The following is a 12,571-nucleotide window of genomic DNA, read 5'->3' as shown; positions in this document are numbered from 1 at the left end:
TGTGAGCCCTGGGAATCCAAAACGAGCATCGAAATATGAAAATCGAACATTTTTTATTTTCGGCCAATTTTTTGGTAAGGCCCATACCCTTATGTTTTTTTTTCAAATTTCGGCCAAAATCGTGACTTTTTTATTTCTCTCCAAAATCATCCGTGGGATCGATAGCGCCCTTCTGATTACCCACCAGTCGATAATCATCTCATAATCCGCCCCAAATCAGAGAAATGGACCGATTTTATGAATAAATATGAAATATCATTTTTTAATGTAAGAGGCTGAAGATCCCATAGAATTCCACTTTTAACTAGATGAAAATGCTATTGTGAGCCCTGGGAATCCAAAACGAGCATCGAAATATGAAAATCAAACATTTTTTATTTTCGGCCAATTTTTTGGTAAGGCTATAACCCTTATGTTTTTTTCAAATTTCGACCAAAATCGTGACTTTTTTATTTCTCTCCAAAATCATCCGTGCGATCGGTGGCGCCCTTCTGATTACCCACCAGTCGATAATCATCTCATAATCCGTCCCCAATCTGAGAAATGGACCGACTTTATGAATAAATATGAAATATCATTTTTTAATGTTTAGAGGCTGAAGATCCCATAGAATGCCAATTTTAACTGGATGAAAATGCTATTGTGAGCCCTGGGAATCCAAAACGAGCATCGAAATATGAAAATCGAACATTTTTTATTTTCGGCCATTTTTTTGGTAAGGCTATACCCTTATGTTTTTTTCAAATTTCGGCCAAAATCGTGACTTTATTATTTCTCTCCAAAATCATCCGTGGGATCGGTGGCGCCCTTCTGATTACCCACCAGTCGATAATCATCTCATAATCCGTCCCCAATCTGAGAAATGGACCGATTTTATGAATAAATATGAAAGATCATTTTTAATGTAAGAGGCTGAAGATCCCATAGAATTCCACTTTTAACTAGATGAAAATGCTATTGTGAGCCCTGGGAATCCAAAACGAGCATCGAAATATGAAAATCGAACATTTTTTATTTTCGGCCAATTTTTTGGTAAGGCCTATACCCTTATGTTTTTTTTTCAAATTTCGGCCAAAATCGTGACTTTTTTATTTCTCTCCAAAATCATCCGTGGGATCGATAGCGCCCTTCTGATTACCCACCAGTCGATAATCATCTCATAATCCGCCCCAAATCAGAGAAATGGACCGATTTTATGAATAAATATGAAATATCATTTTTTAATGTAAGAGGCTGAAGATCCCATAGAATTCCACTTTTAACTAGATGAAAATGCTATTGTGAGCCCTGGGAATCCAAAACAAGCATCGAAATATGAAAATCGAACATTTTTTATTTTCGGCCAATTTTTTGGTAAGGCTATACCCTTATGTGTTTTTCAAATTTCGGCCAAAATCGTGACTTTTTTATTTCTCTCCAAAATCATCCGTGGGATCGGTGGCGCCCTTCTGATTACCCACCAGTCGATAATCATCTCATAATCCGTCCCCAATCTGAGAAATGGACCGATTTTATGAATAAATATGAAATATCATTTTTTTAATGTTTAGAGGCTGAAGGTCCCATAGAATGCCAATTTTAACTAGATGAAAATGCTATTGTGAGCCCTGGGAATCCAAAACGAGCATCGAAATATGAAAATCGAACATTTTTTATTTTCGGCCATTTTTTTGGTAAGGCTATACCCTTATGTTTTTTCAAATTTCGGCCAAAATCGTGACTTTTTTATTTCTCTCCAAAATCATCCGTGGGATCGGTGGCGCCCTTCTGATTACCCACCAGTCGATAATCATCTCATAATCCGTCCCCAATCTGAGAAATGGACCGACTTTATGAATAAATATGAAATATCATTTTTTAATGTTTAGAGGCTGAAGATCCCATAGAATGCCAATTTTAACTGGATGAAAATGCTATTGTGAGCCCTGGGAATCCAAAACGAGCATCGAAATATGAAAATCGAACATTTTTTATTTTCGGCCATTTTTTTGGTAAGGCTATACCCTTATGTTTTTTTCAAATTTCGGCCAAAATCGTGACTTTTTTATTTCTCTCCAAAATCATCCGTGGGATCGGTGGCGCCCTTCTGATTACCCACCAGTCGATAATCATCTCATAATCCGTCCCCAATCTGAGAAATGGACCGATTTTATGAATAAATATGAAATATCATTTTTTTAATGTTTAGAGGCTGAAGGTCCCATAGAATTCCACTTTTAACTAGATGAAAATGCTATTGTGAGCCCTGGGAATCCAAAACGAGCATCGAAATATGAAAATCGAACATTTTTTATTTTCGGCCAATTTTTTGGTAAGGCTATACCCTTATGTTTTTTTCAAATTTCGGCCAAAATCGTGACTTTTTTATTTCTCTCCAAAATCATCCGTGGGATCGGTGGCGCCCTTCTGATTACCCACCAGTCGATAATCATCTCATAATCCGTCCCCAATCTGAGAAATGGACCGATTTTATGAATAAATATGAAATATCATTTTTTTAATGTTTAGAGCTGAAGATCCCATAGAATTCCACTTTTAACTAGATGAAAATGCTATTGTGAGCCCTGGGAATCCAAAACGAGCATCGAAATATGAAAATCGAACATTTTTTATTTTCGGCCAATTTTTTGGTAAGGCTATACCCTTATGTTTTTTTCAAATTTCGGCCAAAATCGTGACATTTTTATTTCTCTTCAAAATCATCCGTGGGATCGATAGCGCCCTTCTGATTACCCACCAGTCGATAATCATCTCATAATCCGTCCCCAATCTGAGAAATGGACCGATTTTCTGAATAAATATGAAAGTCATTTTTTAATGTAAGAGGCTGAAGATCCCATAGAATTCCACTTTTAACTAGATGAAAATGCTATTGTGAGCCCTGGGAATCCAAAACGAGCATCGAAATATGAAAATCGAACATTTTTTATTTTCGGCCAATTTTTTGGTAAGACTATACCCTTATGTTTTTTTCAAATTTCGGCCAAAATCGTGACTTTTTTTTCTCTCCAAAATCATCCGTGGGATCGGTGGCGCCCTTCTGATTACCCACCAGTCGATAATCATCTCATAATCCGTCCCCAATCTGAGAAATGGACCGATTTTATGAATAAATATGAAAGTCATTTTTTAATGTAAGAGGCTGAAGATCCCATAGAATTCCACTTTTAACTAGATGAAAATGCTATTGTGAGCCCTGGGAATCCAAAACGAGCATCGAAATATGAAAATCGAACATTTTTTATTTTCGGCCAATTTTTTGGTAAGGCCCATACCCTTATGTTTTTTTTTCAAATTTCGGCCAAAATCGTGACTTTTTTATTTCTCTCCAAAATCATCCGTGGGATCGATAGCGCCCTTCTGATTACCCACCAGTCGATAATCATCTCATAATCCGCCCCAAATCAGAGAAATGGACCGATTTTATGAATAAATATGAAATATCATTTTTTAATGTAAGAGGCTGAAGATCCCATAGAATTCCACTTTTAACTAGATGAAAATGCTATTGTGAGCCCTGGGAATCCAAAACGAGCATCGAAATATGAAAATCAAACATTTTTTATTTTCGGCCAATTTTTTGGTAAGGCTATAACCCTTATGTTTTTTTCAAATTTCGACCAAAATCGTGACTTTTTTATTTCTCTCCAAAATCATCCGTGCGATCGGTGGCGCCCTTCTGATTACCCACCAGTCGATAATCATCTCATAATCCGTCCCCAATCTGAGAAATGGACCGACTTTATGAATAAATATGAAATATCATTTTTTAATGTTTAGAGGCTGAAGATCCCATAGAATGCCAATTTTAACTGGATGAAAATGCTATTGTGAGCCCTGGGAATCCAAAACGAGCATCGAAATATGAAAATCGAACATTTTTTATTTTCGGCCATTTTTTTGGTAAGGCTATACCCTTATGTTTTTTTCAAATTTCGGCCAAAATCGTGACTTTATTATTTCTCTCCAAAATCATCCGTGGGATCGGTGGCGCCCTTCTGATTACCCACCAGTCGATAATCATCTCATAATCCGTCCCCAATCTGAGAAATGGACCGATTTTATGAATAAATATGAAAGATCATTTTTAATGTAAGAGGCTGAAGATCCCATAGAATTCCACTTTTAACTAGATGAAAATGCTATTGTGAGCCCTGGGAATCCAAAACGAGCATCGAAATATGAAAATCGAACATTTTTTATTTTCGGCCAATTTTTTGGTAAGGCCTATACCCTTATGTTTTTTTTTTCAAATTTCGGCCAAAATCGTGACTTTTTTATTTCTCTCCAAAATCATCCGTGGGATCGATAGCGCCCTTCTGATTACCCACCAGTCGATAATCATCTCATAATCCGCCCCAAATCAGAGAAATGGACCGATTTTATGAATAAATATGAAATATCATTTTTTAATGTAAGAGGCTGAAGATCCCATAGAATTCCACTTTTAACTAGATGAAAATGCTATTGTGAGCCCTGGGAATCCAAAACAAGCATCGAAATATGAAAATCGAACATTTTTTATTTTCGGCCAATTTTTTGGTAAGGCTATACCCTTATGTGTTTTTCAAATTTCGGCCAAAATCGTGACTTTTTTATTTCTCTCCAAAATCATCCGTGGGATCGGTGGCGCCCTTCTGATTACCCACCAGTCGATAATCATCTCATAATCCGTCCCCAATCTGAGAAATGGACCGATTTTATGAATAAATATGAAATATCATTTTTTTAATGTTTAGAGGCTGAAGGTCCCATAGAATGCCAATTTTAACTAGATGAAAATGCTATTGTGAGCCCTGGGAATCCAAAACGAGCATCGAAATATGAAAATCGAACATTTTTTATTTTCGGCCATTTTTTTGGTAAGGCTATACCCTTATGTTTTTTCAAATTTCGGCCAAAATCGTGACTTTTTTATTTCTCTCCAAAATCATCCGTGGGATCGGTGGCGCCCTTCTGATTACCCACCAGTCGATAATCATCTCATAATCCGTCCCCAATCTGAGAAATGGACCGACTTTATGAATAAATATGAAATATCATTTTTTAATGTTTAGAGGCTGAAGATCCCATAGAATGCCAATTTTAACTGGATGAAAATGCTATTGTGAGCCCTGGGAATCCAAAACGAGCATCGAAATATGAAAATCGAACATTTTTTATTTTCGGCCATTTTTTTGGTAAGGCTATACCCTTATGTTTTTTTCAAATTTCGGCCAAAATCGTGACTTTTTTATTTCTCTCCAAAATCATCCGTGGGATCGGTGGCGCCCTTCTGATTACCCACCAGTCGATAATCATCTCATAATCCGTCCCCAATCTGAGAAATGGACCGATTTTATGAATAAATATGAAAGATCATTTTTAATGTAAGAGACTGAAGATCCCATAGAATTCCACTTTTAACTAGATGAAAATGCTATTGTGAGCCCTGGGAATCCAAAACGAGCATCGAAATATGAAAATCGAACATTTTTTATTTTCGGCCAATTTTTTGGTAAGGCTATACCCTTGTGTTTTTTTCAAATTTCGTTTAAAAAAAATGTTTAGATTTGATGACAAAATATGAAATATCATTTTTTAATTTTTAGAGGCTCAAGATTCTATAGAATGCCACTTTAAACTCCATGAAAATGCTATAATGAACCCTGGGAATCCAAAACGAGCATCGAAATTTGAAAATCGAACATTTGTGGCCGACTATAGCTAAGTGGATGAAAGACTGAACTTCGAGAGAAATGTTCCGAGTTCGATTCCCACAGGATCAAATTCATATTACGCTAACCGCCTCTTTTTCGGGTAGAATCGTTAAGGACTAGTTCTGAAGTTATTTTTCCAGCTGATGTTTTGATTAGCGAGGTTGTCATGTTAAACGTGCTAGGGTTCGAGGCATGTCCGGTGTTTCATAACGCTCCGGCTGTGGTATGGTACTTTTCCGTGGCCTAGGATACCGTACCTATCTCTCTTGATGTCATAAACGGCCCGGGAGCGAATTTCTTTTTCCTGAACCTTTCGGGCAGTGTACGTGGAGTTTAGCCAATCAGAGAGGCTGTGTTGATGACGTACTACAGTAAAGATAGCGGCGTGCTTACCAAATGTTGAAGGGCATGGGGAAATCACATTCGCTAAGTCAACATAATTGTTGTACTACAGCAGAAAGTATTGAGGTATATAGGCCTTGCACTAATAACATTATACTGAATCATTGTGCACAACTTACGTGACGTTTGCATCGGTTTTTGTTAAAAACGGCGATGTATGATCGCTGTCTGTTGTACAAATTTACAATGTCTTCAGATTGACATGACACTGTACTCAGTACTGTAGTACTGGTACAGTAGTATGTTACAGTTTACACACATCTACACAGCAATATTTGTACACAGTGGTACAGTCCTATAGCACCTCCTTGTGAGAGACGAGGTCCAGTAATTAACGGTTTATTGTGGAAACTGCCAAATGTTTGTTGTAAACTGATGAGCGAATTAGGTAAATAAGAGTGCAAGTACTGCCCTTGTTTTATTATGCAATAAATCCTCTCTCTTTAATTGTTCCAGAATGAATATCTGTTTCCCTTGTCTTTTATTCTAGCAAGTCATCTGCCTTTAAATTAAGATAAACTTTCCTAAAACGGATGTACCACATTTTGGGGCTGAGACCGATTTCCCTCTAATAAGATCTAGAAGGAAAATAAACAAAAGAAACTATATATATTTTCGCCACACTATCTACGGAGTTTCATATATAAGATGACCATGCACGAAAACCATGACATAACTTATAATATCGATTTTCAATTCATGATATAATACTTGGACATAACTACTTGAACATGAGAAAAAGTGGGGGGAAAATCCACACGGGGGCTCGAACTCGCGCTCTTTCGTTTTCCACCTTATGTTATTGAGGGGACGCATTTACCCGACTGACCATCTTTACTGAGTAGTACGTCATCAACACAGCCTCGCTCTGATTGGCTAAACTCCACGTACACTGCCCGAAAGGTTCAGGAAAAAGAAATTCGCGGCCCGGGAGGATACCCGTGGAGTGTCGGCCGATCTTGATCGGCCAGAAGCGAGCTAGGTGGTCTGCGTGTGAATCCTTGTCTCTATGGCCAGAGAGTCTGAACAACTCTCTGCAACCGGCATGTGTGCAACCCATGTTCACTGAATACGTGGCCCATTGTAAAGATATTATCCTTTCACTGAGTTTACGGAGGCTTGCAAGTGCCATAACGTGTTTCACAAAATATTTAAATCACAAAATGGGGATAGCGCAATAGCTTTCCCTACCACGATTTGATTGCGTTTGAAATCACGTATGCCAAGAAAAGAGCAGACGAGGATAAAATATTCCATATTTATTGAGGAGAAGAGTTAAGAAACAAGCTAACGCCTAACCGACTCTAAGAACAACATATATAATGTTACGATGAAATTTATGTCCTCAAATTTAAACGTTCTATTCTTCGTGGAATGCGAGAATCAGATATCCAACTTTTTTTTTAATGAACATTCCCTGCCTTCAGATCATTTGACAGCCTGTGAAAGCACTTTAAAAAAAATTACTAATAAAATTGGCTGAAGATTAAAGTTATTTAAAGCCTTACCGGCCAAATTCATCAATTTTGAGCACAACATGCCGTGAACCGAAGAAATTAAAGGCAAGTGTGTGTAACATTGTTCGCGTTTATAGTCTAAGTCTGTCGCGCAGACTACCAGCCTGAACCAAATCACCTCAAATAATACTTTAATAAAAGAATTGTAATAACTTGCAGAGTTTACGGTCACGGTATGATACTAAATTTCTGTGATACCTTCAAATTCTGTATGAAAAATTCGAGAATTCCAAACTGAATTTTGGGGAATGACCTCATCCCTACACCTGTCCCCCTTCAATTCTTGCAACCTGACCTAACCTCGAATCGACCTCCCCACCCCATCGCCCATTTTCCTTGAAACTTTACGGTGGCTTTGTATAGGCTAGCTAGTAACATATTTTATGTCATGTACAAGACTGTATAAAGGCTGAAACGGTTATACACTGTTCCTTCCTGTGTTTAAATAACTTCCTCTAGAGACTTTTTTTTTTATATACAGCATGATATAAATCTGATAACGGCATGTATGTGTAAGCGTGTGGATGACACACACACACACATCTTACTGATTTATTCTGAAGACAAAGAAGTCTAGTACATCCAAAGAGGAAGGAACAAGACTGCAAGATATATTCATTCTTCCCCAATTCAAATCCATCAACGAAGACGGGTAAGTTGTGTGGAAACATTTACACTAAGATGATATCATTATAGAATATGAAATTGATATGTTAGTTTACTCTTTAGATCGCAACTTAACCAAGTCTTCCTAAAAAAAAACGAAAAAAATATATAAAATAACTTGGAGTTGTAACCTATTAAAATAAGTATATTATTATTATTACTGTAATTTATTGTTAGGGTTATTATTATTATTTATATATTATAACTTAGTGTAATGAGAAATGGGCTTGGTAAGTAATTTTTCAGTTTATATTTATCCTTTTATACTCCACCACGTTGTGACGTCACAGTAATAATTATGCTAAATTCTACTTTAAAGTATATATACAGGATTGATATTTTCAATCTATTATTTAGATACACTGATTTATGTATCTTTCTCTTGCGACAGATTCGTGATGCATTTACTTGCGTTAATACTGGTTTCCATAGCAACTGATGGCTATGCCCAGGGAAGCCCCGAGGGCGGTTGCCGGGTGTCAAATCCATATGTCCAATCAATTACGGTTCGTTAATTATTTATTTTACTGGTTCTTGGGTTTCGAAAAATGTTCCAGGATTTGCGCGCAAAGTTTGAATATCTTGCCATCTCTAAGACGCGATGAAATAAAACCGAAATGCAAAGTTTAACCAGAATCTTAATATAGAGCTGGTATTTCCCAATTTATCAGGAAAAAGTAACTATAGTACCTCTGGAATGAATTTTAGCACAATCATTTGTCAAAGTTGATCAGCTCTTTCGTTTCACTTGTTGTTGTTATTTGCCCCTATTTTTTCGTTGGGGAGGGGGGGGGGTTGGGCAGGTAGATCATATATTTTGTAATTATTAATTTGTTTTTAATAATTTCTTATTATGATATCAGATCAGCGATGCCCAGATCCAATTTCAAGAGCTGTTAGGAAAGATTCAGAGATTAGCTGGTAAAATGAATATTCCATGTAAGTTTATTTAAAATTATGTAAATTTTCTAAAGGGAATGGAGCTGCATATCAGAAAGGTGTATCACGCTTGGTTTTCGAATCCAGGATCTAAACTCACGTGACTTTACCTGAAGGGTTTGTTGGGGAACGACGGGCGGGCGAGGAGGGGGGGGGGGGAGTAGGGTGCAACGCTTTCTGTTTTTACAGGACAGGACGGGTGCAGTTGGTCGTTAAGTCAAAACGGTTGAAATTTTCCACAACGTTTGACTGAGTAGCCAAGTTAAATATTATGTCTATCAAAATACGATTGTTATAACGCTGTTCGGTATTACATGCCATGAAACTGTCCTGAAATATAAACAATTGAAAGAGTTGCCAGTACTTATCGCTTGCTCGGTTCTTTAATATAGTTGACGTGAGCAGTCGAAGCACATACCCTGTGGATTGTGACGGCGTTAGACGCAAAGGGAGTGGTGTGTACTTGATCCGGCCCGCCGAATGCGTTGACCCGATTCGCGTTTATTGCGACATGGATACAGATGGCGGTGGCTGGCTGGTAAGTTATATTTAGTTGGAACGGCCTAAGAAATTAACAAATGTATAAACAAAAAACTAATATACAGAACAGAACAAAAACAGAAAAGAGAACCCTAGACATGTTTTAATTTTTTGTTACGTCGTCAAAGAATCAAAGTCTGTAGTTATCACGAATTTCTATAATGACCAGAACGCCCCTGTGGTTTGATAAGTAGGGAGAGGGGGAGGGGGGCGTGCAGCAGATATGTACAAAGTTACAAACAATACGGTCATTCAAATGGCAATGTCTGGGCAGTAAATAAATTGGCCGCGGTTGTCCATTACTACGGGCGGGTCAAAATTCAAGAATGATAAACAATTCCAGGCTATCCCATGCATAATATATTAGTTTGTTCTAATAGTTCTACTAGTTGTTTTTTTACTAGTTTGTTATATACTAGTTTGTTATATACTAGTTTGTTATATACTAGTTTGTTATATACTAGTTTGTTATATACTAGTTTGTCCTCTCTACATATGTGAAGGTCATACAGAGACGGGAGGACAGCTCCGTCAATTTCCATCGTGGTTGGTTGGACTACCAGACAGGGTTCGGGAGCAAATTCTCTGAATATTGGATTGGAAATGATAATCTATTTTGGCTCACGACTCAGAAGAAGTACGAGCTAAGGGTCGATCTAGAAGATTTTCACGGAGAACGTAAATTTGCCGTTTATTACAAATTCCGAGTTGGAGATAGCGCAACTCGTTACCAGCTTCAAATCGGCGATTATGACAGCGATTTCAGTACAGCTGGTAAGGAAATAATAGCGAAAACGGGCAGGATATAACATTAAATGTGATTGGTCGCATCGGGGTATGAAGAGAATGACGTCACGATTTATGTTGCGCAGGACCGAGTGAAATACATCTTGAATTGTGACACACAAAAACACACTGTTTCAATTACGACATCATCAGCATATTGGCCCGAAGTTTAGCATGCTAAATCGAGGGGAGGGGGGGGGGCATGTAAGGACAACTAATTCACAGACATGAATATTTAATTTGACAATTACATATATCTGACAGGTATTGTGGTTGGCTGTTAAGTTACATGCTTTATGATATTATAGCAAGAGTGACCACTGTTTGAGTTCTTAGCACTGCACTTTGTGGCAGGCAATCCTGATATACCACTGACAATGTTATAGTATGAATATAATATTAAAATGAAATTGTACACATGATGGTATTGAAGATATGTCAGTTTTATCTTTTACTGTTGATTTCTGCGGCTCTGCAGCATAAGCCATTGTCCCAGTCTGTGTGCTAAGCTTGGTAGTCCAGCTGCATTATATTTCTTCAGAGAGGGGGGGGGGGGGGGGAATCTAAATAAAATTTGTTTAACGTGCAGTAATAGACGTTGTTTTTTTCTTATTGCAATATCACATACTTTGGTCTCCATTATAGATTCACTTTAACCACCAACTGCTTTTGACGGGTAAAATCGCCATAAGTTTTCGAAGGTTGTTTGTGCCCGGTAATATTGCTTGCAAATTGTTATCTGTAATCAACAAAGTTAATCACTTTTACATGACAATTATTTAACATATTCCGGAGGGTGGGGTGGAGTTGGGAGAGAGGGCTGGGGGGGGGGTTGGGGAGGGGCGAGTAAGGTATTTGTACTGCTTCACTGTAAGACTTGTTTTCATTCGCTTTATTCATTTCCATTCACAGGAGATTCGTTGTCATATCACAACCGTTCACCCTTCACAACCCCCGACTTCGATAACGACCAGGCTACATCCGGGAACTGTGCTACTCACTTCAAGTCCGGATGGTGGTTCGCTAACTGTTACCATGCCAACTTAAATGGGGTATACCGGACGGATGGTGAAGAGAGTAACCCATTGGGTATCGTCTGGTACGATTGGAAGGGACTGAATATTTCTCTTAAAGCGACAGAGATGAAGATTCGCCCATCTACAATTTCCATTTTTTAAGAAACAGCATGATCACCCTTTTTAATTACAAAACTTTTGAAATATCAAAGATGATTTTACATAGAACGGAATTCGAACCAATGACTTCACATTTGATAAAAAAAATATATAAAAAAATGTATGTTTGTTTGTTACAATGTACTTGTGATTTGTGACTATAACGTTTGTCGGAAAGATTGGGGTTCGGACGATGAGTTTAAAGACCGCCTATACGTCATAATTACGTGAGAAATTATTATATTATTACACCACACGCTATGAAACCTTTATTTTGTTAGTATTATTATTATTATTAGTGAATATGTAGTATCACGCATGCCGACAATGAGAGCATAGAATGTTAGTTTGCTTGAAAAAAAAGGTATTGTATTTTAGTAACAATTAAACAATAGAAAAAGCAAACCTGTATAGAGGAAACCCCTCCAACTATTTCTTTCGATTGAAATTCGTTTTTTTTTTCACGTCACAACTGATCTTTCAAGCTATGTATGAAACACTTTTAGAAGGGGAATACCCTCCAAGTCATATTTTCTAGAAACAAGTAATATTTCAATCTAAAAGCAGCTTAATGTAGCGTTGATTACAAATACTACGTTCAGAGAGAACCCCCAAAACAATTATTATCAGCGATGTGATGGACGTAGTTGGCAATTAATAATGTCCCCCCCCCCCATTCACTCTTACCCGAAAAGGGGATATAATCAGAACCGACGAAAGGGGGCACCAGACTTAAACAGAATCTGAAAACAGGGTGGGCACCAAATGCAATCAATATCGACGAATGAAGACATAATCAGTGGGTGAGTGAAGATACAACGTGTGCGAACGAGTGGGATATTAGACA

The 12,571-nt window shown here is 37.6% G+C and overlaps 1 protein-coding gene across 1 annotated transcript; it reads left to right on the top strand.

Annotated features, from left to right (window-relative positions):
* The first annotated feature begins 8,109 nt into the window (after window positions 1-8,109).
* Window positions 8,110-12,135, top strand: LOC139974999 (techylectin-5B-like). The gene is made up of 6 exons (XM_071982581.1): window positions 8,110-8,270; window positions 8,676-8,790; window positions 9,148-9,223; window positions 9,616-9,761; window positions 10,267-10,537; window positions 11,462-12,135. The coding sequence occupies exons 2-6, from the start codon at window positions 8,683-8,685 to the stop codon at window positions 11,725-11,727; spliced, it is 867 nt and encodes a 288-aa protein (XP_071838682.1). The 5' UTR covers window positions 8,110-8,270; window positions 8,676-8,682; the 3' UTR covers window positions 11,728-12,135.
* The last annotated feature ends 436 nt before the right edge of the window (window positions 12,136-12,571 follow it).

The sequence above is a fragment of the Apostichopus japonicus genome, chromosome 2 (genome assembly GCF_037975245.1).
Source record: "Apostichopus japonicus isolate 1M-3 chromosome 2, ASM3797524v1, whole genome shotgun sequence".
Classification (NCBI taxonomy): Eukaryota; Metazoa; Echinodermata; class Holothuroidea; order Aspidochirotida; family Stichopodidae; genus Apostichopus; species Apostichopus japonicus.
This window is presented reverse-complemented; position numbering and strand designations above follow the sequence as displayed.